Source organism: Molothrus aeneus, chromosome 2 (genome assembly GCF_037042795.1).
Source record: "Molothrus aeneus isolate 106 chromosome 2, BPBGC_Maene_1.0, whole genome shotgun sequence".
Lineage (NCBI taxonomy): Eukaryota > Metazoa > Chordata > Aves > Passeriformes > Icteridae > Molothrus > Molothrus aeneus.
Genome location: NC_089647.1, coordinates 30500492 through 30526396, shown reverse-complemented (window position 1 = coordinate 30526396; position 25905 = coordinate 30500492). Strand labels below are relative to the sequence as shown.

General features: G+C 38.7%; 1 protein-coding gene across 1 annotated transcript in view; it reads left to right on the top strand.

Moving 5' to 3' along the window:
• The window catches only part of RSF1 (remodeling and spacing factor 1), a 60473-nt gene extending 34863 nt beyond the window's left edge, over positions 1-25610 (top strand). Inside the window, exons 6-16 of the mRNA XM_066572300.1 lie at positions 1179-2899; positions 5324-5521; positions 6714-6818; positions 8143-8222; positions 12842-12896; positions 14190-14296; positions 17261-17328; positions 18394-18601; positions 20303-20526; positions 22472-22663; positions 24313-25610. Of these exons, the coding sequence (XP_066428397.1) occupies positions 1179-2899; positions 5324-5521; positions 6714-6818; positions 8143-8222; positions 12842-12896; positions 14190-14296; positions 17261-17328; positions 18394-18601; positions 20303-20526; positions 22472-22663; positions 24313-24887 (3533 nt within the window). The 3' untranslated portion in view covers positions 24888-25610. The remainder of the gene's footprint in view (positions 1-1178; positions 2900-5323; positions 5522-6713; positions 6819-8142; positions 8223-12841; positions 12897-14189; positions 14297-17260; positions 17329-18393; positions 18602-20302; positions 20527-22471; positions 22664-24312) is intronic.
• Positions 25611-25905: the final 295 nt, after the last annotated feature.

Genomic DNA, 25905 nt, shown 5'->3' with positions numbered 1-25905 from the left:
GTTTATCTGGATACATGTCTTGTATTTGAAAATAGAAGATCTGTGAATTCCTCCTCACTGTTCTTTTCTAAAATGCTTATTTTCTTTGATGTAATCATTAGCTGTCATGTCCTTTCCCTTGTATATTTTTAACCACATTCAAAAGCTCTCATTGTGCAAAAAACCCTGCACTAGCTCAGTTGGAGAGGGGTGAGCTAGAAGGAAAAAAAAATCATCTTTTTGTTTGCAGTTGTGCCATGCCTGCAAAAGCATCTTCTGGGTGGCAGGAGCTGTTCTGGTATATACAGTGCTATTGTATTTGCTTCTTCTAATTAGTACTGTATCTGGCTGACACAAAATGATATTGTTAAAATACAAAACCCTGAAGTATCAAGAGGTTGTGGTAAAAATAAATAACAAGCTGAAGTGCATAGTGACAAAATAGCTGTATGGTTTATTTAAATGCTGGAACTGTACTTCAAGCCCTAATGATCTAAATCTGAGTTAGCAAAGTGGAATAACCTGATTCTTTAAGCTCTGCAGGTTTGCTGGGATATGCTACTATTCATTGCTTGTTTTAAAAACTGCAGATGAAGTGAGTGTAGAATATTGTCTGCATGTAGGAGATGTAGTCATTGCCTGGAGAACCTGGATGAATTTTGCCATAAGCCATAATGCTGAATGTCTTTTCTCTGAACTGTTGAAATACAATAGTTAAGTGTATCTTGAAGTAAAAACATGTATAAACAGGGGACTCATTTCTCTGAGGAATTTCTCTTGAAGGCCATGGAATCTTACATCATGTTCTGTTTTCTGAAATAGCCCAGAGACTCAAGTGAGATTTCATGCCTCCACCTAGGTTTTATGTATCCTTTGGAAGTATTGTGGTAATACTGAAGAAGGGACTGAGATGTGTGTTGAAGGAAGGATAAATCCAGAGTTCTGCTGCTGGCTTCTGAAATTTAGGTTTATCTTGATATATAACTAGACTGAAGAGTGGTTCTATAGCTAAAAATTGTCAGCCCACCTGTTTAATGACAGTGTTAGACAAGCTAGATTTCTACTAATTCAGTAAGAGAAGAGTCCTTTGTGTGAGACTTGGGCTGTTGGGTTTTTTAGGTATGCTTCTGTTTTGATGAAGTTCTCTGTAATCTTATAGGTCCTTTGGTTGTTTCTTAGCTGTTTTTCTCTGTCAACAGAAAATCAATTGAAAATCAAAGAAGAAAAAGAGGAGGTAGAGGAACAGTCAGTCGAATCGGAAAGCCTTCCTCCTCCTGTGGTCAAAGAAGATGAAAATACACTTAAAATTGAGAAAGTGGAAGAAAAAGAAATTATAAAACTGCCAGTAATAGTGAAATTAGAAAAACCTTCAGAACATAATGAAGAAAAGCAAACTGTCAAGGAAGAAAGTGACTCCTTTAAGGAAAATGTCAAGCCTGTTAAAGTAGATGTGAAGGAAAACAAAACGGAACCCAAAGACCTAAAAGAAGTGAAAAGCTGTATGGACAAAATAGCAGTTCATGAGCCAGAGAGGTTAGAATTTTGTGTTAATGTCAAAACTCCACAAGAAATTGTGGAGAAATCTGTGGAAGAAAGTGAAAAACTTAAAAATGACCAACAGGCAAAAATACCACTTAAAAAGCGAGAGATCAAACTGACAGATGACTATGACAGTCCAATAAAAGGGCCCCTGTGTAAATGTGTGACTCCAACAAAGGATGTCTTGAAGGAAGAAGGGAAATCAGAAGAAGAAGCTTTTAAGAGAGTCCCTACCATTACTGCTCTATGTCCTGATGGGAAAGTGCTAGTAAATGGAGAGGTTAGCTGTGAAAAAATAACCCCAAGTGTCATACAAAATAGTAAGTCAGAGCACTCTGCTAGTGCTATGGAAGACAGCACTTCATTAAAGGAGAAAAATGGAAAAAGTGGGGAAAAAGTATCAGACTCCCTAAATTCTGTTATAAAAACGTGTGAGATTGAGAAAAACGCAGTAACTGTGCTGAAAGAGATCGGGGCTGTGGTCTCTGAGGTTTCTAATCAGAAAGTGCCTTCAAAGGAGGAATCTAGTCCTGTGGAAAAAGAGTCTCTTGACAGCACAACTACTGAGACGGTAGCAGAAGATGCTTCAAACTCTGAAGACTGTGCCAAAACAACTGAAGAGAAACACGCCACTGATCTCAAAAACGACAACATGCCACCACCCAAAGAATGTTCAGAGAAGCTAGAGATGTCCCCAAATGCATCTGCTCCTGAAGAACTGCCTAAGCTTGCACTGGCTGATGAAGAGACTTTGAAAAGTAAAGATGAGCCTGAGGAGAAAAACGACTCTCCAAAAGCTGCTGAGATACCTCCTGCATCCACTTCACCTGTTACAGTAGAGAAACCTGTTCCAGAAAAGGAGGACTCCGATAGTAAAATGGCTCTACCTGAGGAGAGCAAAGTAGAAGAAAAATCCAGCCCAGAAAAACAAGAGGAAGAGCCAGAAGCTGCCAAAACAGAGCCAGATAGATTAGATGATGCCTGTGCATCTAATCTAGAGGACTCCTCAGAGAGTAAAAAGGAATCTCCAGTACCTAAAAGCAAATTTAAATATAAGCTAGTTTCTGAAGAAGAAACCTGTGCAACAGAAAATAAAGAAATAACTTCTGAAAGACAAAAAGAAGGAATTAAATTAACAATCAGGATCTCTAGTCGGAAGAGAAAGACAGAAACACCGCCAGAAGAGGTCAGCATTGGCCGCACGTTAAGGCGCTCACCAAGAATATCCAAGCCTACTCTGAAAGTTGTGGAGACTCGGGATCAGAAGCCTGAGAAGAAGCGACCTGAAGAGGAAGAGGAGAAACCTGCAGCAGCACAAAAACCAGAACGAAAAGAAGATGCAAAAAAACAAGAGAAGGAGACAAATTCTAAAGTTAACAAGGTAAATACAGTTTTATTACTTGTGAGTGAAGAAAACCCCCAGTCTTATCTATAAGGAGAATATACTCTTACATAGGAATACTGAGGATTATGTTCCTTTGGTCAGCTTTTGCAAGAAACTAGCTTTGCAATCAGCTAGTGAGCTCAACCAATTTAAAACCACCCCCTAAGAGAGTGCTAATATCTGTTTACTTTTTATAAACTTGGACAGTTAATAAATCTGTCACTTAAACCAACCTAAGTAGACCAAATCAACCTGAGTGAATTCTTCTAAAAAATGGCATGATCAGGTGTGAGTCTGTCTGGCTGTGTGGCTGAATAGACTTGTAACCCCTCTGGATTTGGATACTTGTTTAAACAAGTCTGGTTGGTCAGAATGATTGTAAGCTAAAAAGGAGCCAACAGATGGGGAAGAATAAAAATATTATGACTTCTGTTTCTAAGTGAAGCTAAAGATAGTTTTGTGGTGAATTCATGATATAATTTAGATTTTCTCACATATGTGCTACACATTTTAATGTGAGTACAAGATTTTGTTTCATATTAACTTCTGTTTATGCAGAAGAGATCTTTAAAAGTACATTATGTAAATATATCACAGATCCATTTGTATGGTGTGCTTCTGAGACTGTGTATTTATAAATAAGAGACTGTATTTATAAATAACCCTTTATTAATTTATCTTCTGTTTTCTCTGGATATGCAGCACAAAACAAAAGATGCATTATGAGTTTGTATTTTTTAAGCGCACTTTTTAAAATCAACTTGTAAAATCCTATTAATTTTCCATTGCAACATACTTTTGACTGATGTAGTTTTCCCAAAGCATTCAATTACTTAGAATGTGAAAGAAAGTTTCTTTCTTTGGATAACCTTAATAAAATGAACAAACAGTTGATTTTTCAGTGAATGGTAACATCTATACTGAAAAATGCTGCCACATGCACAGGAAAATGAAAACCAAATTTTTCATTTGAAGATTTTAATTAAAAAAGAAAATATGTGAAAGTAAGAGGGATTGTAAGTCCTGAAAGTTATTAGTATTTTGAGGTACTGTTGCTACAGGTGTTTTAACTGTTTTAACTTGATATCTATTTGTGAATGAGCAAGAGAGCTAAAGATGTTTACTTTTCTAAAATAGTTATGATAGAGGAAGAAGTTTGAGGCTGTTAAGCTTCTCTCATTTAAACAGGATGAAGAACATCAGGATCTTTAATTGCTTGCTTTTTGTCTTGGGGTTCCTTTTCTTTGTAAAGATGGGTCTTATAAAAACTGATTTGAAGTTATGATGCTGTATGATGAATCCATAGCCTAAACTGAGACTCTGTAATGTATTTCAAGTACCTTTGCTAGTAAAGCTGAAGTAACAGTAAAATCTCTAAACAGGTAGAAACTGATGTTAAGAACCTCAGAAAATTTTACCAATATGACAAATGCTGCTTTGGTACAAGTCCATCCTGCAGGAGAAGTAGACTATTTTGGGCATTTTAGTTTATTCAGCTTATTCAGGTCTGTGAATAATTAAATCAAAATCCAAAAAATATTTTGAATTAAAAAAGCTGGAAAAATTATTTTCCATTTTCAATGTCTGTGGGAAGGGGGTGATAAGTTGTGAGAGAATGATGGGTGTGAGAAACAAGTCAGTCAATGGGAATAAAAGTTTTTTCTGTTTGACGTGTTGCTTTAAATCTAAAATATCTTAGTTGCACAAAGTAGTTTAAGTATTTCAGAATAGTCTTCTGAATTTTAATTGAAACCTGTTTTTTATTCAAAATATGGTAATATATATATTCAAAATATTTTAATTCATAATATGGTATATGATAGAAGGGGGTAGATGCCCCTTTGATTAGCAAAAAAAGAATCACCAACTGAATCATGTTTCAGTTAAGGAAAAGAATATGAAATGAAAAAGTATAAATGTGAAAGAAGACCTAGACAGAAGTAATGCACTTAAAAGGTGTAGTGATCTTATTTCAGAAACAATCACATTTTCCAAAGTAAAATAAAATGCATAAAGTCTTTGGGAGGCAGGTGGGAGGAAAAAAAAAGATTCTCTTTGGGTTGAAGCAAGTTATCATGAAAAAGTCAGAAAGTTTAAGTGTGGAGTTTACCATGTTCACTATGAATTTGGCATTGTCAAAGTAGAAGAAAATGGTCTGAGTGGAAAAATTTGTCTTCCTACTTTTAAATCTTACTTGAAAGTTTCTTTCAGCACATAGATGCAATTTTTTCCCCTTTATCTGGTTGCATTTTAAGGATCTTGGGAAGACAACATATTCGGTGAAATGCTCAGCTGTAAATTTACTGCAGCTATTCTGACTGAAATGAATCGTTTTACTCTGGAGGCAATTATTTTTTTAAGATCTGGGAAGAAACTCTGTGGGCTTCCTTTGTGTTTTTTCTTTGAAATGGTGTCTCATAGAGAAGCAAAGTTCGGTGGACGGGTACACGGACACGTGGCAGGTGGAAATACTCAAGTAATGAAGAGACTGAGGACTCTGAGAGTGAAAAAAACTCTGAGGAGGAGGAAGAAGAGGAGGAAGAGGAGGAAGAAGAAGCTCCACCTGCTGATGACGATGAACCCTGCAAGAAGTGCGGCCTTCCCAATCATCCCGAACTGGTAGGATTTGGGGGAAGCTTCTGTAGGTTGTTGTGTCAGATTTGGTGGATTGGCTTTGATGGTGTCTGAAGGCAAGTCATCCTTCAGGGTGGCCATATGTAGGAGTGTGTCTTCTAGTTTTTAGCTGGTATACTCAGGAGTAGATGAGTTACCTTGAATAAGGAGGGAAGGAAGTTATTTTTCCTGTTTGCCAAAACAAAAATAGCATCTTTTACAGGGTGTAAAAGATGTACACACCTTAGCCCATTGAGAATCAGTCTGGGTGACCCTTTGAGGTTATGCCTGCAGTTGCAATGAATACAGAGGAAGCAACATTAAAAAGAACCCTATCAGTATGATGTCTCCTTTACAAGGCATCAGTGGCATAGCTACATAGCTGCATAATCATCTTCATTAGATGTAGCTGCATCTCACCCTGAGGACTGAGCACAGTGAAATCCCAGACAGATCACAACAAGATTTTGCTATTTCTTGTGGTTCTCACTTATTTGTGGTAGATGCCGTAATAAATTCCTCTGTTTATCTAGGAAATCATCATGTGCAGTCCTGAATCCAGAAAATAAGCTCACTCTTGGGTGTTTGACAGATCTCCTGACATAGCTGAGAGAAAGTTTGTCCTTTAGGATGTTAGAGATAAGTATTTCAGTAGATATACACACAGCTTATGCCAGCTTTGTTCTCAAGTTTTATGAAAGGGGATATCTCAAATTTTACCCAACAAGTATGAACTTTTAGTAGTTGCCTAGTTGTGGATGCCTTGCAAGCCTGCAAGACTTCGTCCCTGCTGCCCAAGTCATAAAGTTATCCTGACTGAGAAAAAAGGCCAGGTTTCCTGCATAAGAGAGCACAGGGAAAACATGTCTTGTTCAGATGGAGTTTTCCACTTATTCTAGGATCTGGAAAGCATTACCAGATTCTACACTAAGGGCACATAGTCTACACAGTCCAGTAGTACTAAGTGCTGAGAAAATACAGTAAGAGGAAATGTGGTGTTAGCATGGAAAACTGTGATAAATAAACTTCTCCATGAAAACCACCCCTGGCCCTGGAAGTGTGGTACAGGATAAGTGATACAGGGCTGTTTTTTTGTTTTGGCATAGTCCAAACACTTCTGTGTTGGCTGGGGAAATATTTGTGGAGCTTGCTATGTGTGAATGCCAAAAGATACTCATGACATGTTTTGTTTGCACAGATTTTGTTGTGTGACTCTTGTGACAGTGGCTACCACACAGCCTGCCTTCGCCCTCCGCTGATGATCATCCCTGATGGAGAGTGGTTCTGCCCGCCTTGCCAGCATGTACGGTTCCTGTGTGACTTCACTCTTCCTTGCAGCTTCCCTTGTGGTTGGGGAGATTGGCTGGGACTTTAACAAGTCCTTTCTATAATCTTTCTTGCCTGTTAACAGACTGGGATGAATGGTAGCACTGCTGATCTTCCCTCCCGTCCATTAGTAAAACTGAATTTGTGACTTGGTTTTCTCTTTCTAGTGATGAGTGACTGTGTGTTGCTGATTTTTAGATGGGGCTCTCCAGTCACACTGATTATCTCCCATCTCTGATTAAATCACAAGACTAGTACAGTATTAAAGATATAATGTCTTAAATTTTCCCAAAAGAAGCATTTAAGTTATTGTCTGGGAGGCAGGAGCAGTAGGCAACAAGGGATGGATCAGTGGCCAGAGCAAGCAGCTGTTTCTGAAGTGTTATTCCTTCTTCAGAAACATTTGCTCAGAAGCTGGTTAGAGAAAGCTGCTGTTACTGATGAATCCTCAGGGTATACTTTGTCTCTGATAGGAAAGCCAGGGTTGTTCTAGTCAAGTAATAGACAAGTATGAACCCTTATTCCAGGGTTAGAAGCAAGGCTGGAACTTGGGAGGATAAGCAGAAAGTGTGTGATGCTGCTCTTGTTAAATTAACGGGAAACCATTTGTACACATTTTCAGAATAATCTGCCAGATCCCAACCCCCTTCCTTGGTTTTAGAGAAATTCTGTGCCAAAAGGGCTGTTGCCTGACAGTAAGCTAGAGACATTGGACATGATGTGAGATGACTCTATTTGGTGCTGGGTTTAGTTGTCTTCTGAGGAGTGTTTTTAAGCAGTGATGATTTTGAATATGTAAGAATGTTTTCTTTACACTTTTAGTTATAGCTTTTCCTTGTTTTGTTGCTATTAAAGTATTCTTCAGTATGAAAAATGACAGTTTGTAAAAGGGTGAGGAGCACCCTTGGAAATAGTATAATGAGGGCATTAACATGGACTAAGGCACAATTTGTCCATTAAAAGTCATTTTTGCATAGAACTTCTTGAGTATTTGATAAGGAAATTATCCTAAAGTGTATTTCTGCTTTTTGCTGCAGTGCCTGCTGAACTCATCTAGTTTCAACCTCCTTTACCATGAGCAGGGACACCTTCCATTAGACCAGGTTGCTCAAAGTCTCATCCAACCTTGACTTGATGGTGGAGCTCATGTTTTAAAAAGACAGGCTTTATTGTAAAGTCTTGTACATTGAAGAGGAGCGCTTCTTCCAGATACAGTCTGAGTGAATGAAGACTCTGAATGTTACTTCAGTGTGAAAATTGCTGGTTATGCAGTAAACTAATACTGTGTTTCCTTTCTTTAGAAATTACTCTGTGAGAAATTAGAGGAACAATTACAAGATCTGGATGTGGTCTTAAAAAAGAAGGAGCGTGCAGAACGCAGGTACTGTTGTTTGGATGCACTCACGGCAGTGCTGTGCTGGGATTGGTAATAATTCAAAGCATTAAAATAACTGGGGACTGGGGAGAAAAGCAGTGATGAGATTGGAAATTGGTAACACCAATTTTGACCTCCCACTGATTATTGCTGGCTCAGTGCTGGGACAGCTTGTAAGAAGGGAGGAAATAACTGGAAAAGGTAAGCAAATACATTTGTACTAAAATTTGATTAAAGTGCCTGAACACAGATTTGACTTTCTTGTACCAATAGTTAAAGGGTTTCCAGCACTGGTTCAGCTGACTGTCAGTCATGTGTAGAATTCCTGCTGTAAGCAAGTTTAAGTCTTGACTTTGCTCCAGAAGTCATCCAGATTATTGTGGGATTTGAGAGTTGTTACTTTAGATCCTGTTAAACTCTGCCTAATGTACAAGATTATGCAGCAACTGCTGTAGGGCAGTGGGTCAGTGAAGTTTCACAGAGTCACAGCATATTCTGACTTGGAAGGGGCCCACAAGGATCATCAACTTCAACTCTTCAGGGTATTGCCCATGCAGGGATTGAACCCACAATCTTGGCATTATTATCACCCTGCTCTGACCAGCTATCCACCCCTGCATTTACCAAAGGCTAAATGCAAACATATTTACTGCATTTAGGAACAACAGCCTTATCAGTTGGAACATTCTATTGGCAGTTTTCAGACCTGGAAATGAGGGACATGAAACACATTCTGTATAATTTATACTTTTTAGGACATATATTGAGTACTTTGCAGAATTTAATAATGTCTGTATGCATTATTAAACAAAACTTTGCATTAATTTTATCTTAAAAGGCAAATTTCGCCAGAAGGTGAGACCCTTTTAAAGAAAGTAATTGTGCAGGCTTATATTTGTGGCAGGGACTGTAATATTACATGAGATGTAGTGAGTCAGTGCTGGGAAGATGGGAGCACAATCTGTGTCTGCTTTCAGCTTTCTTCAAACCTGTTTGTTATTGCAACAGCAACAATGATAGTGACAGATCAAGTACCGACTATTCCTGATGTTACTACTTCTGCTCAGTGTGTATCTAGATCATACTGTGGTGAAATTATCCATTGCCAATTGTGCTGAATTTGTAGCTGTTGGAATGAAACTATCAGCTATTTTTATGAGTGAACTCAGCAAATACACAGCCTCCATCTGTGCAGGAGTATGGGACACACAGGAACTCTGTTGCTTTGCTTTATGGTGGGAGTGCTCTTTATTAGTGAATGGTATTTTTGGACCTACTTTAGTAAATATTCTGCTGGCAAATGTTACATGGGTGCTAGCTTTTGCCAGTCTGTCTTGCTTTCTTTGAAATCACCAGTGTTGCATAAAAACACAATGTTCGGAGAGCAACAGGAGAGCATACAGTTGATGTCATAGCAGTTTTCAGTGTCTGAAACAGCTGTTTAATAACTGTTTTACAATTTGATCATCCTCATACCAAATGAACCTAATGCTTTATAATGTATGCCATAAAACTGAGTTATTATAATAGACTTCACAATGCAATAGTTGAATATTGAAGTCTTCCAACTTAATGCTCTATTGTTGCAAATAATAAGGTAAAAAGGCTGGAGAATCATAATACCAGAGGAAATGAGACTCGTTATTACAGCTCAGTGTATAAGTTAAAGTAGGTTGGTTGCTTGGGGCACAGACATACTTGAATGCAGTGTTTCTGAAAACTCACTATGTGGTTGGTATCTGTCTTTTTGGGAAAGAGAAGAAATCCAACTCTGTCATTATGGATCTATCTACCTAATAGGTTCTTTGAATCAGTGTTGCTGTCATGCTTTCTGAAGTAGTGCTGTTGTGCTCTTTCCAGCTCTCAGGAATCTGACTGAGGCTGATTCAGCTGCACAGCTGTGTGCTTGCACATCCCCAAACTGTTATGTCACTGATTTTTAAAATAAAACCTTACAAATACATGGATGAAATTATACCTTTTCCCCCACTCTTTTTCTGTTTATGAATTCAAGGTGCTACCACAACAACCTGGCTGAATTTCAGGTTTCTCATGTACAGACTAATTTCTATAATCATGTTCTACCACCAGCTGGAGGGAATGGACATTAAAGCCTTCTAGGATCTTCCTTTTAATCCATGTTAGATACTCTGAGACTTCTTGATGGAAAATCCCTCTAGGAACTACTTGTCTAATTCTCCCAGGCTAAACCAGGTGGAGTACTTGCTTTCATACACACTTTCATGACTTCCCTGCAGCAATTTTTGCTGCCACATAATTGAGATAAAATGTTATCTTGAATTTGCCTAGGAAGATGTTATAACCATCCAGGTCTTATCTACTGCTGCCCTTGGAGATGTCTTAGTTCAGATGTTTAAGCTCTTGGCTAAAGTCTTGAGCTCCTGTCTGCCACACAAGGAATAAAGAATTCATTCTATATAGTTCTGTATTTCATTTCAAGACCTTGACCTCAGCAGGATTGTCTGTTCCATTTGCTGAGTTCTTAAGCAGTGTATACTCAAGCCAGGGAGAAGAACAGCAGGACTGGAAGACTTTGCTGATCATGATTAAAAACAGATTAATTTTTCTCATCTCCTGTCTCTTGGTATTTTGCATTACAGAAATGAGAAATTGAGTAAACCATCAAAAAAACTTGCTGAATACTAAAATTTTTGCACTTCTAGTTCCTTTCTCAGTTCTGTAATTGTATTCCTTGCCTTAAAATGTTATTTAATTAATTTTCAAGGGCATAGTGATTTTGCACAGCATCCTTCCTCCTCATCCAACCAATTTAATGATGCCCAGGTGGATAAGGATTTCTTTTCATTTGTCATGTAGGAATATTTATATTAGGATGCAAAACCAATTCCTTGTATAGACAGCCAGTCATTTCAGTAGGCATAATGATACCAAGTTGTTGAAGTCCATGGTCTTTTTAGCTGTAACACAACCTAAAATCCATTTTTACTCATTGTAAGTATTACTTTAGGAACTGTGCTTGTTCATTTTATTTAAGAGTATTATGCTAGAAAGTGCAGAAAGCTACTCAGAGGATTTTCAAAATTTACTTAGATTCTTTAGAACTTAATGAAATTTTTGAAAACAAATTTTTTAAACATACATACTATTATTTGCAAAACATAACACAATGAAGTAAACATAGCTGAAATTAATATATGTCGTGGGCATTGTTGCAGTTATGTGCGTGATGTGTCCTGTTGCAACTCAAATGTAAAGTGACAGGCTAATATGAGCACTCGCTGTAACTTCAATAGTCTGATTCTGGTTGATTGAGACACTTCAGTTAAAAAATCCAGAGTCCTTCCAGACACCAGTAAATGCCACCAACTTTCATTGTGCTCTTAATGTCTTTAAATTGCCCCTTGTTTTCCTGGAAAAAGGCTAGTAGGGACCTATGGTGATGGGAGTTTGGTTACACATCCTAGTGTGCACTAGTACCTGGCTGTTCTTCCTCAGAGACTGTTCTTTGAAAGTTCTGTTCAGCAGCTTGAAGATCAGCAGGTAGCGCTGCTTGTGAAGTGTTAGAAAACCCATCTCTAGTTAGACTGACAGATACAACAGGACTTAGAGAAGACTTGTGTCCTTCAGGAGCCAGAGTTGTCCCTGAGGTAATTCATATGATGCAGAATGTCTGTGTTGAAGAAAGCAAATCTAAACTGAATTTTGCTTCTGTAGATTTAATCCTGTAACACACTGTTGACAAGGAGAACAGCCCGCTTCTCCTTAGAAGAGAGTCCTGTATTCGAGTACTTCTCTGTCTCTCATCTTTGGTCAAATGTTCTCTACACTGATCCATCCTATTTTTTCAGCCCTTCTCTATAGGGTGTGTCTGCTGCCCTCCAGTAACTCCCACTGGCTGGCTCTGAACTCTTCAGCTGGATCACATGTTTCTTGGAGATTGTGTGGTGCCCAGATGGCTCTAAGTGCTCCAGCCAGGTGTGAACAGGACTGACTGCCATGGCAGGTGTCCTGCAAGGTGTCCTGTCAGCTCTTGTCCTATTTGCACGTCCGTCTATCATCAAGTTCTTTGAACAGCAGTTTGATTCTGCTGATCTTTACTCAGGCTGTTCTTCTCTGGCAAAGAATTGCTCTGTAGGCAGTTATTTATCTCCTGGTATTTCTAGAGTTGGTTCTTCTGCTTGGGTCTAATATCTGGCATTTATCCATTTTGGATTGCATCCTATCTTTACATATTTTTTCCAGTTCATTGTGATTCTGAATTCCCATTTTATCTTTCATCACCTTCACGATTGGTGATAGTTACAGATCTGACAACATAATCTTCATCACAGCATTAATATTTTTCATTTGGTTTTTTACTTGCTTTTTATACCCCAAATTCAATAATTTCTGTGCTTCCTGCCCACAGTCTTCAAATACTGTTGATTGTTAGAACTCTTTGGAAATTTCTTACATTATACATGCAGAAAAATGTGATCACATGAGAATTAGCATATAATCCCAATTTCAATAATTTTTCACTTGGAACATCCTCTTGGGACGCTTCTGCCTAGTAAGAACTTCAAATGGTGCTAATTATAGCTTTATTTTAGATATCTGCAGACATTCTGTAAGCTTATTTTCATTTTCTTTCTCTCCTCAAGAAAAGAGCGATTGGTGTACGTGGGTATCAGTATTGAGAACATCATTCCACCTCAGGTAAGCTACTGTGTCTGTGTGGTATTATTGCTTTATTTTCCAAACTTCAGGGAAGAAGTCTCTCAGTGCTGTGTCAGAGGTGCTAGTAGCATCTTGGAAAGAAAAATCAATCTATATACAGATCAGAAATAATTCTAGACTCTTCATTTTAGACTGAGTATAGTAGAGAAACCAAGGGAACTTTATGGTGTTTATCAGAGCCACCTGATGCCGCCCAGAGTCCTCTCCCAGTGAGGGATTGCAGGACTACCTCCCTGCCCATTACAGTTGGATTTTGAGTTGAGTGCTCAATATTCAGTAGCTTGTGAAGGTGGGAAGCAGTTTATTTAGCTCTGGTGTTTGTTGTGCAGTTACCTAGGTCTAAGCTAATTGTCATGGCTTTCCTTTGGAACTGATGGAAACAAATGTTTCTGGCTTATGATTCAGAGGGAATGTGTAGTATCTCTAGGCCACACAGCATTTGCCTTCAATGAGTGGATAAGGTCACGTGATTAAAAACTGTAAACATTTAGCATTTCATTAACAGATGCTTTTGTATGGTTTTCCTTGAGAAAAGAGGAAAAATGCTTTGATTCACATGAAGAACAGCCTCTTCTCACTTAAATACACTAAAGCAAGTCCCTTGAAGTCTTAGCCAAATGCTTTCATCTGGAATTATATAATCTGTTCTTTGCAGTTCAAAATGGAACTTTCGATCATTTTAAACATAGACTTTCCACTCTGCCTGGCTGTAACAAGGCCAGCTTTTTCTCCCTGTCTTTGAATAACAGAAAAACAATTACAGATTTTACAAACTTGCAAAAGAATCTATGGCTGAAAGCAAATATTTGAAAAATGCAGCCTGGGGGCAGATTATTTTGCTTTAAAATTAATAACTTGCAAACAGTGTAATAAAACTAATCTGCATTAAACTTTATTGAAACTTCACTGTGTAAAGGTATCCCTGTGCTCAGTATGTAGAGGTGGTGGCCACAGTTTGTTCAGCTGCCACATACACTAGTCCTAGGAGTATCACCCAAGGCATGATCTCAGCATTGCAGCATAAAGACAATGATCCAATAGCCTGAACCCTTAAAGTCTGTGTTTAAAAAGTTATGTAGCCTTAAAGGGCAAAATGTGCAAATTCACATGAACTGCTGTAATAGGTCACTATATTACAAGTTAAAATGTCATGGGTTGGGCATATGAGCTTTCTAGACAGAAGGAATAATCTGTATTACAAGTTCAGTCATAATGAGTATGAAGAGAGGGAGGAGATAATGCTTTTTTGACACTTCTGTCTTATCTAAACAGGAGCCAGAAATACCTGAAGGTCAGGAAGAAAAGAAGAAAGATTCCAAAAAGCCCAAATCAAAACTTGAAAGGAGATCTACCAGAACCCGAAAGTGCATAAGCTACAGGTCAGCAGCTTGTTAAAATAGCTTGTACAGCAAAAGTCATACTGTTGTTTCCTTTCTGAATCATCCCACCACTCCTCATGTAAACATCTACATTTAACAGAGAAGCCCAACTAAAGTGTCTTTGTTCTTTCCTCTGAATACTCGTTATGCTTAGTGGTTGTGAGAGCATAAGGTGATATAGTGAAGGGTGATGCATTAAAAAAATGAAAATGTATATGGTGTTTTGTTCAGGAATACCGGAGAAGGTTTTGATACTACTGCAGTTTCTGGAGTGAGTTAAAGCAGGTGAATTAAACCTTTCCTTTCTCTTGCACAGGAGACTTCTGCTTGTGTCTTGAAAGGCCTTCAATTCCTAGCTCTCTTCCCCCTCCCCACCTTAGACCATCCTTACAAGAAAGGGTTATGAAACTTACAATGTAATTATCATACAGCGCATCTAAAAATGAAACTCTTTAGAGAAATATGTAACTCTTTAGAGAAATTTTGACCAAAGTGCAATTAGTAAATGAAAGTGCCAAGATTCTGCATTCTGAAAGTAGAGTAGGTCACTAAGGTTTTCAAAATGCAGCATGATTTTAATTACAAGTTCTGTTCTCAGTGTATTACCAAGTTGTTTTTATAAACTGCTTTCTAAATAATACCATGTGACACTCTGTATCATCTTCAGTCCACCAGGCAGGTAAAATGCCCTTGGGATTAGAAAATAATGTGGTTGCCTGAGAGATTGTGGCAGTTTGTCCTGGATGCATTAGGAATATTAAAAAAAAACCCTCTATCTTTCCAGCAGTTGCTCTTTGTAAACCTTTATCATCAAAAACTATAACATTCCAATACTAGAATAACAAACTTTCCAACAATAATCATCCCTGGATTTTTAGTCAACCTGGTTTGGCTGCTGAGGAGAGGCATGGCATTTGTATAGGCTGGGTTTCCCAGCCTGGTCAGAGCACTCTGTCTGACTTTGCTTAGCTGTTGGATTTTGGTAACTTTTTGAATGAACAGGAGAAGTCACACTAATGAAAATGCCATTGCTGCTTTGGGAAATTAAGCATTCCTGTAGGGAATGTTGTGCTACAGGCAAGACTACACAGATCTACTGTTATGTTAATGCCAGGTCAGGCAGCATCTGACCAGGAGGAAAAAACCCCTTGCCTGTAGGGTGTGTGGCACAACTTCAGCAGGACTCATGTTGTGCAATGACAGTAAATTTTTATTGAATGTAATGTTTCAGAAAAATCAGTCTTCTGATAAAAAGTGATAATATTTCTTACAGACTACATCATACACATAAGTTTGAGCTGGTGAAAATATTACACATATCAGTGTGTCAGATTTATATGTCTGCAGTGAAGTTCCACTGGTGTCACTGAAAGTTGTGACAGCAGGGGAAAATGAATGCTTAAAGTCTTATTCCACTGGGAAAGAGATCTGTATTGTGGAGTATCCTGGTTTTCTAAGGGATCTGTAATCCCTTTGTATCGCTCTTCTGTTGAGTCCTCTCATGAGCAAGTTAGCAATAACCTGCATCATGAATCAAGCAGCAACAGAAGAAATTATGTTCCATTACATCTAATGGACAAGCAGCTGTCAGCTCACCCTTTTCTGAGCTCAGGGTATTTGTTAGCAGTGGTTTGAAAGCATTAAGTGATTTCTCACATTTTAAAGAGGGGTTTTTTTTAGCTGTGTGGAGGGAAAACAGTGTTTGAGTAATGTGGAACTAATCTAACTGATGGAATAATTTCAGAGTTATTTCCTTGCTGGGTAAAGCAGCCTTGAGAGTGGCATGCAATTGTTCCTAAGGAATATAAAGATATCAGAAGTCCATCACCTTATTTTTAAAGGAGAAAGTGTTTTATGCTTACTATTGGAATACAGAGTAAAGTATTAGATTTCTTTTTTTCTTGTACTGCCAGAGGTTCCTATGGAGGACCAAGGTAAATATAACAGTAATCTTTCTTTCATGACTGAGAAGTGGAATCTTTAATGAACGTATTGTCCAGTTGTTAGTTGTCTGTATCTGAAAAAAATACAACAAATAACTTTTAAAAAAATGAGGAGAAGAAGAATTTGCATCTAAATAAAAATTCTTTTCTATATAGTTAATAAAATTTGTACTTTTGCATGTTGGAGCTCAAGGCATCTATTTTTATGAACAGGTAACAATCCTTTTTTATGGAATTTGAATTCATAACTGAAGAAACAAACTGAGGTCATCTGTGTTGAAAGGATTGGATCTTTTTTCTTCAGTTTGCTCTTCTCTTTAAATGAGCTACTCAGGGTGCAGAGATTTATGCAGTTTTATAAAAGCTGTTGCAGTACAAGCAGATTCAAAGACTGCCTTTGTTTGTCCTATTCAGTTATGTAACATTGCATTGCAACTTACTTATGTAAATTTATGAGGAACTCTGTACTTTGTGTTTTATTTTATCTGTTCAGCTTAGAATGTTGCAGATCCACAAAGTATCATGAGCTTTAAGAGTAGAAAGCAACTATGTACAATCAGTTCTGAAGGAAAATGTGGACAGAAAAAAAGAGTTGTACATTTAGTTTAATAGATGATTCTCAGGCTGTTTTGAAGGTTGGTAGAGCTAATGTAATCTAATAAAAATTGTGGAAAAAATGGTGAGTACTTTGTATCAAAATGCTACTGAAACCATTTCAAAGAACTTTCAGGTTATATATGTTTAAATTCAGATGCCTGTTGTGTAAAATGGGGGGGGATTTCTGTTCATGTAACTCAGTAGTAAGACAGACAATGGTAAATACTCCTCAAGCAAGAAGAAGTAAGAAACACAGCTTTGGTAATAAAATAGCCATTTTTAAAAAAATTCTGGCCCATTATTTCAGTTCATTATATATCCAGCCCACTCTGTGCATTGTAATTTCTTCAGATTTGAGGTATGTGTTTGTAATGATTTAATTACTGTTCACTTCAAAGTGGTAAATGGAAGCTGTTATTTTTAGGTTTGATGAATTTGATGAGGCAATTGATGAGGCAATTGAAGATGATATCAAGGAGGCTGATGGAGGAGGTATGTTTCTTATGTTACTTGTTTTTCATTGCAGTGGTGATGGAGATGGAGAGCAAATTTATTTTTATATGGGAAGCAATAAATATAACCCTCTCCCTTTAAACTCTGTAGTTTGCCAGGAGTATTTTTTTACTGCTGTATTTTGGAGCAGCCATCCCATGCTGCCAAAAGATGTAAGAAAATTAGTAAAAGTTGATAGTTAAATCAAGCCTGTACAGGTTTTTATATATGTAATGAGTAAGTTTTGGATTTGAGATTGGAATGGCAGCAGTGCTATGGACATTTGTCCCCTGTAAAAAGAGAACTCACAAACTGGTCTGCAGTTGGACCCCCTAAAAGTCTGGATGTAGGAAATTGTCTTAATATTCATTCAGCTCTATTAGCACTTCTTATCTGAACACAAAAAAAGTGAAATTGTGTTCTTTGTTGCCTGTTAAGGCAACATGGGACCAAACCAGAGATCTTCAGCAATATCTGAGAGGGATGGAGGTGGATTTGTGTTTCTGCATCACCTTAACTTGCCTGAAGAAAACAGCCATGAAACATTGTCCCTCAGCTATTTGGCCTGTGGTATCTCCAGACACTCACCAGTTTCAGAAGCTCGTGGATGTAGGCAGACAATCTGAAAATCTGCGGGTGTGTAACACAAGGTCCATTACAGTAAACATAACTAAATCTCAACACTAAAACACCTTTTCAAAAACTCCACTTCTTGGCCAACTCAAACCCTTCATCTCCTAAGAAGGATATTCAGCATTATGAAAAAAGTGTATTTTCTGGTAATTTCCCTATCAAAAGGCACTGGCATGGTAATAGTGTGGTTTGGGGTTGGGTATTAGAATTCAGACACTTAACCATGACCTTCTGCATGGATGTCAGTATTTCCAAGTGACCACATCTGGGCTGTGTGTCAGCAGCAAGACTCTGGACATAGTCTTGCTTGACAAGAAAATACTCTGCTTGTCAGAAAATAAACTGAAGGTAGGCACATGCAAGAAAGATCTGTAGAAAGTTCAACAAGAAAATAAACTTGCGATTGTTTCCCCTTTCTCTTACTGAATTCAGGCATTGGCAGAGGCAAAGACATGTCAAATATCACAGGTCACCGTGGGAAAGACATTTCCACAATCCTCGAGGAAGAAAGGAAGGAGAACAAGCGACCACAAAGGGCTGCTGCAGCACGACGCAAGAAACGACGGCGACTAAATGACTTGGATAGCGACAGTAACATGGACGAAGAAGAGAGTGAGGATGAATTCAAGATCAGTGATGGGTAGGTCTGCGATTTAACTTCCACCACAAGTCACAGACCTCTGCAGCTTCTCTGACTCTGGAGTGCCCCTGAAATGATCATCAGGAGCATGTTCCCAGTGCTGGAATGGCACTGTACATTGCCAGTAAAAGTCAGAGAATGATAGAATGGTTTGGGCTGAAAGGGACCTTAAAGATCACTCAGTTCCAAACCCCCTACCATGGACTCCTGCTGGCCTAGGGGAACATTGTACTGGAAAAACTGCATTCTGGATCCATGTGCTGACATCATCCAATCTGTATTTTAAGCATAATACATGCTGGAAACAATACTGTGATGTTTGAGGCCTTACTACAGGCTTCTGTTAGTGAAGGAGCCAGGTGGGCTCAGTTCTCTGGCTGATGTGACTGTCAAGCAGAAATCTGTAACAAAAATGTAGCTAAAATGAGGCTGGTTGTTCTCTTTTAAAAATGAGAGTTGAAAATTCCTGATTCCTGCTTTGTAGGATTTTTTGGCCTGGTTGTCATTTGGAAATTGGAAGAGGAAAATTTTCATTATTTAGAGCATACAAAACCTGTCAGGCAGATTCTGAAATTAGTTCTTGATTTGCTGCTTTGTAGGAAGTAGATTTTGAAAACAGTCAAAGAAATGGCTTATACTGTAAAAAACAAATACATGTCATTGCTCTGGCTGACTGAAACTCGCTTTCCACAGAATTTCTCCTCATTCAGTCTGGGCAATTACTGATGTTAAAAAAATGATAATTTTAGATGAACTTTATGCCTTAATGAAGCAACATAATAAAGCAGGCATGAGGCTGTAGGCTCTTTACCAGCAACTTTTAAAGCTTTATACCAATCATTGAGTCAATTTACTAAGTGTATGGAAAATCTATACAAGATAAATGCAAATTTTGAGCTTTGTTGTTCACCTGTGACCATGCTGAGGACATTTCATTGGCACCCTGAATAATTGAGCTACACATGCTGGAAATTTCCAATCAATGAGTGTAGCTTGTGGAAATGTCACAGAATTAATAGTGCATTGATCTGTTAAAGTGTGCTCATGCATTTTCAACTCCATCCTCTGCTTAGGGCCTTCTGGATCTTACACTGGAATTTAGATTCAGCTGGCAGCTAAATGCAAGTGACTGTGTACCTTCAGTGTTCGATGGTTTTTAAAAAAGCCTGACTCACTTGAAATTATGGGAATGTTACAAGCTTATAAGGTTGTGAGGTGCATGTTTTGCATTAGAGCCATAGTTTTGTATGAAGACACAATATTCTAATTCTCAGAAATTGTGTGGGACAGTTTGGGTTTGTAAAGGAAAGGTCACCTTTGCTAGGACATTGTTGGTGTTTTTTTCCCTCCACAGTTACTGCTGTGCAGGCATTACATTGCAGTGAACAATATGAACACTCTAGAGTCTGTCTTGTGTTAATGCCAGCTGCAGTATTGGTTTGACAGAGTGTTTATATCCACCTGCTGCTGTAGTCTGCTGTGTAATGTCATGCACTGTAGAGCCATGTCCCAAACACACAGCTGAAACCTCATGTCAGTGGTGGCAGCTGGCCCTCTCTGAGTCTTTGCTCCTCATTATAAGATTTGTGCTTTTTTTGTTTTGTGTAAAATGGTACTTATCACTTGCTTGTAAAATACAAGTACTAGTTCAATCCTTTGGTTGTAATACCCATCTCTATTGTCTGGGGTTTTCCTTTGCAGATCTCAGGATGAGTTTGTTATATCAGAGGAAAATCTGGATGAAAGTGAAGATGACCCACCATCAAACGAGGACAGTGACTCCGAGTTCTGCGCCCGCATATCCAGGCGACACCTCTCCAGGCCCATGAGGCAAAGCAGGCGGTTACGAAGGAAAACAGTCAAGAAAAAATACTCTGAAGATGATGAAGATGAAGAGTCTGAGGACAATTCAAGCAGAGAGTCTGGTGAGTACAAGCAATCTTTGATATTTTAAAAACTCTGTTCTGGAGAGAGAGAGAGAGAGAAGGGCAGTCTGAGCTTCTGTCACGACTGACTAGCTTGTTTGCTTGCTTTGGTCAAGTCAGATGTCATCTTTGCTGTGAAGCAGTTTGCTACTTGTTCTGCTGTCAGTATTTTTCAGGAAACTGATATTGAGCACTAGGTTCTTGGCATTTCTAGGTAATGATGTATTTACATAAATGCTTGTGCTATGATTCTAGAGGCCACCATTGTGGATAGTTGCAGCTACCTCTATACCTGTCCTGTTTGGCATGGGATTTATAGGAAGGAGGATGGAGACAAAAGTGTGCTTCTTTATAGCTAGTAGATGACCTTCTGAGCACAGCTATGAAAAAGATTCTGAAAGAAACATTTTCCGTCACTTTTATGGAAGAAAACTTCAGTTGTATGGCATTTTGTGTTTTCTGGGAGGCTTGAAAGCAAAGAATAACACCTTGAATCTCTTTCTCCTAAAATTATCCTTAAAATCTTTAGTAACTGAAGACTTTGCATCACAAGAGAACCTGATAATTCACTTTAATCTACTTGTCCTTCAACTACTTCATTTTCTGTTGGCATGGTTTGAAGTGTGAGAATAGTGCCTGTGCACTACATAAACCTCTTCATGATCAGCATCTTTCTCTGAAGACAGTCCTCCTTGTTTATGCTTCATTTGAGAACAGACTAGGAAGTGCCATATACACAAGCACTCATTTTTTCTCACTCTTATTGTGAATTTAAGGTTCTAACTATAATGGAATGTTAACTTGCTGCAGTGTGTGTTATGTTACCAGTGTTTTATTTGTCTGTCTAGATTATAATGGACATGTTGGAGTAAATTGGTTTGGAATACTGATTTCCAAAAGAAAGGTTCATACATGGACAGATGAAGATAACTATAGGAGTGATTAGAGTGATTGTTATCTCCCTGTCCTCAATGCATCATTGCATTGCTCTTATCAATAAAGATACTGGCAGAAGTCTAAAGAGATTGCTTATCTGTTCTGTAATGCACAAGAACAACTGTTTGTTTCCTGGTGGACATACATCTGTGATAAAATCAACTGATTCCTGTATCATTCCATATATATATCTAAAGTATAATGTTAGCTGCATGTTTCTCTTTCTCTCTTACCTTCATTATTGTCCATCAGGATTTTGCTTTAAGCCTGTTTTCAGCTAAGAAAATCAGGTGCCCTGCAAGAGGTTTTATTTTCAATCTCCAGAGATGGAATTTCTTTCTGAAGCTAGTTGTTCTTGCTGACTCACTCTGTTTCTTTGTCTAATATTTTAGGAAGTAAAGAGGATGCCACTTTGATCTGTGGCTCATGTCAATCTCTAACTTAGAAATAGTGTGTGACTTTTATAGAAATGTATCTTGGGATAATGGTTCTGGCATAGCTGAGTGAAAAGCAGATGAAGTTGATTTGAGGCTATTTTCAACTGATGTAAATAAATTTAATTTTTGAAGACTCTAGCTGCAGTAGACTGGTGCAGGAAGAACTGTGATTGATGGTAAGTTTCTTCTGTATGGTTTCTGTTTTAAGCAAACCCATGATTGAGTGAAACTGGTTTTTGTTGTTAACTTATATAACTCAGGTCTTGGAATTTCATCTTGTCAGTCATTTTTCATCTACCCATTCTTAAAAGCCTTCCAGTAGAGTACACATTATTTGAATTTTAAAAGCAGAGCAGACTCTCCTGAGGCACTGGTAATGTGTGCCATCAACTCCAATTCAATAAGGTTGTTTCCACTGTCAGGAGTTGTAGAGAAGTCTTTGACACCAGTAGAGATGAGGCAACAAAAACACCATAAGGGAAATATCTGAATTAGGAAACTTACCTAAATTTTTTATGTGAGGCAGTTTTGCTTTGATGGTCTAATGCACATCACTATTTTGTTCCACACAGAGAGTGGTGATTACACAGATTACAGCGATGATGATTACCTGGAAACTAGGAGGAGAAGATCAAGAAGGAATCAGAAGAGACAAGTCAATTATAAGGAAGATTCAGAAAGTGATGGCTCACAGAAAAGTGTCCGATATGGGAAGGAGTTGAGAAGAGTTCATAAACGCAGGCTCTCCACTTCAGATAGTGAAGGTAAAATAAACAGTCCAACACTTCCAGGAGCATGTATATGTCAGCATCAGCACAAAGGGAAAGATATGTAATTCCAAGATTTCAGAGAATTGTCTTTCTAGAGTTCCTTGATGTTTCTCAGAAACTCTTCTTCTGAAACAGCCCACTGGTACTTTATGATGCACTGAGTCACTTCTCAAATTTATCATTGCCCCTAATCTTGACTTATAGGTCTGAATTTACTGACATAGAGTGTTGGGATTCCAAATTTGGCTGTAATACAGCTGTTTCAGCACTTTTCTGTTAAGAGGCTGAATCCCACCAGCCTCTAAAGATTCTCTTATGTAAGAGGAAGGGCATTGCCACTGGTGCCCTGACTGTGTTTGTGCTGGTGGTTCAGACTCGTTCCATCTCCTGTTTAAGGAGCTGTGCCAAGTGCAGAGGAAGCCTCTCTCAGTAATGTCAGGCACACCATGAGTGGTTGGTGTGCTTTGTGATTTATAATTAATTAGCTTTTACAAAATCAGCCACTGACTTTGGCTGTTTTGGATTGCGGGTGCCTGGATTATCAGACCTTAGCTCTGGCTTTCCAAACGCTGAGCAGTGGAAGTTGCAATGGATACCAGGCTTCCTCAGAAAATGGGCTGTCCTTTGGCAGTCTGCGTGCCTCAGTTTTGGAAGGGCTCTCCTGAGATTACAGAGTGGTAGAGTATCTTCTAGGTGAGGGGAAACAAGTATGTGATGCAAGTCTGTAGTGTCTCAAAAACATGATCTTCAATACAGCCTGTTCTCAGGCTCTATGGTGGCTTTTTTTCCCCAGCACTTGTGGCTTAAACATTCCCTGATTGACGTTGTCTTTTCTTCATGAAGTCCCATTTCCTCAGGTATTTTAAGTACTGGCTTTCAGTGTATTAAAATCAGCACCTTTCCAGCACTGTCACACAGTTCCCACAGTATATCATAAAACACATAACAGTGTTACTGGAATTGCAATTACTTTAAAAATAGAGGAACACTGACAGTCTCAATCAACTTGAACCTACATTAAATAATACCTTATAAAATGAAAATTCCCATGATTTCTAATGGGAATCACAAAGAGACAACAAATAGTTTGCCATTTTGATTTTTCAGTTTCCATCTTTTCTCTCCACAACCACCGAAGATAAGTGTAAAGGCTGTCAGGGTGTAGGCAGTATTCCAATTTCCCAAAACACAAAGCCTCCCATTAAAAGAAGTTGTATATAATTTGGGGGTGGCAGGGGTATAGTACAGCTTTGTGTGTGTGTGTGTGTGTGTGTGTGTGTAGATACATGAATTTTATGATAGAGCGGGCATTATTTGGGTTCTGAGTTTCTGTCAAGGTACAAATAAAGCTCATACGATGAGATGAGTGCAGTTGGAGTTACCAGTTTTAGGGGAGAGCACACCTACTTCCAAAGCCTCTGGTACTCTTCAGATTGGAAACAGAATATCCATAAATTATTAATACTTGCTACATTAGAAGTTAATTTAAAAATTAGAAAGAATGCAAGCCTTTTAGCTTGGCTGGGGAACCTGGGGAAGGAGGCAGAAGTGTGTGTGCTCAGAGAGCTGTCTTGTTGGTGAGTGTGGAAGATGAACAATAAATGTTGCACTGAGATTTGCTCTAAGTCTGCTGCTTCTTTCAGAGAGCTACACATCTAAGAACTCTGAAGATGATGAATCCACAAAGGAGTCCAAGCGATTGATTCGAAAACGTCGGCGAAGTACAGACGACTATTCCGAGGAAGAAGGAGAGGATGAGGAGGAAGAAGGGAAGCCTGTCCGCAAACGCCTGAATCGAATTGAGACCGACGAGGAAGATGCGTGCGAAAACGCCAATGACAACGCAGAAACCCCCGCTCCCACAGATAAGCTGCCAGCAGCACAAGCCCCCCCAGACAACCCCAAGAAGCACTGCTACCGGATAGAGAGTGATGACGAAGATGACTTTGATAATGTAGGGAAAGTAGAGAGCCCTTTGGACTACAGCCTGGTGGACTTGCCTTCCACCAACGGACAGAGCCCAGGGAAAACCATTGAGAACTTGATTGGCAAGCCAAGCGAGAAGACCCAGGCCCCCAAGGACAGCACAGCCAGTGCCAGCCTGGCGCCCAATGGGACAGGCAGTGGGCAGGAAGCGGTAGGGCCGGAGGAAGATGAAGATGAACTTTTGAGAGTGACTGACCTTGTTGATTACGTCTGTAACAGTGAACAGTTATAAGACTTCCATTTTTGTGCTAATTTATTCCACGGTAGCTCATACCAGCGGGCCAGTTATTAAAAGTTGTTTTATTTTTCCTAGAAAATTCTCCACTACAGTATCACTTTCTAGAAGCAAGAATTTCACCAGTCCTGCAGTCTTTCTGTGAAGTGACCAGTTTTGAACTTTGAAGATGAATTGCTGTAAATTCCCTCTCTTACCCCCCCTTCTCCTTCCAAGTCCATGGTCCTGGGTAATTTCACTCACAAAAACCTTATAACAACAAGAGATTTGTATATTTTTGACTTTATATTTCCTGAGTGCATACAAATTTGTGGAAATGGGTGGCCTAAGAAAGCATTCCAAATCAGTCAGGGCCCAAACCGGAACTGGGGTGGGTTTGGCTCAGGGGGTGGGGGGATGGGAGGGGGGTGGTGCAGAAGCACTTGTGCTTTAGCTTTTTCATATGAGATATATATTATATTTAAATGTTCACAACTTAGATTACAACTTAACAGACAGTTAAAAGCAAAATTAATGTCTGTACTGTCGCATTTTGTGAGTTGTAGGTTAACATACCATAGCTCATTTTAGTAATCACCTTCATGGAAGCAGTTTGATTTTAATACTGGCGGCAAACAGAATTATTAGAGGCCAAGAAGGTACCATAAACAAGAACTCTGCTATTCATTATGACTTGCAGACTTTCCTAATAAACATCCTTTAAAATGTTTGTACAGTGAAGTGTACTGTAATGAAGTTTTTGACAGTCGAAACACTTTAGCCATGAATTTCTAAAGTGATCTCATGCACAGTTCATCAGATGGCCTTCAATGCACAGTGTCTAGTGGGAGGACGTATTGATGTCAAGTAAGTCTGTAAGCACTGCAGACTTTTACAGACAAAAGAACCCTGCAGTCGCTGCCCGGCCATGTGAGTTTCATAACCAGTTGGAGTATTCTGAACAAAATGTGTTTGTACAAATGGCATTGACCACAGAATGACAGTGCATAAGAGGATGGAGGGATTTTCAAATAAA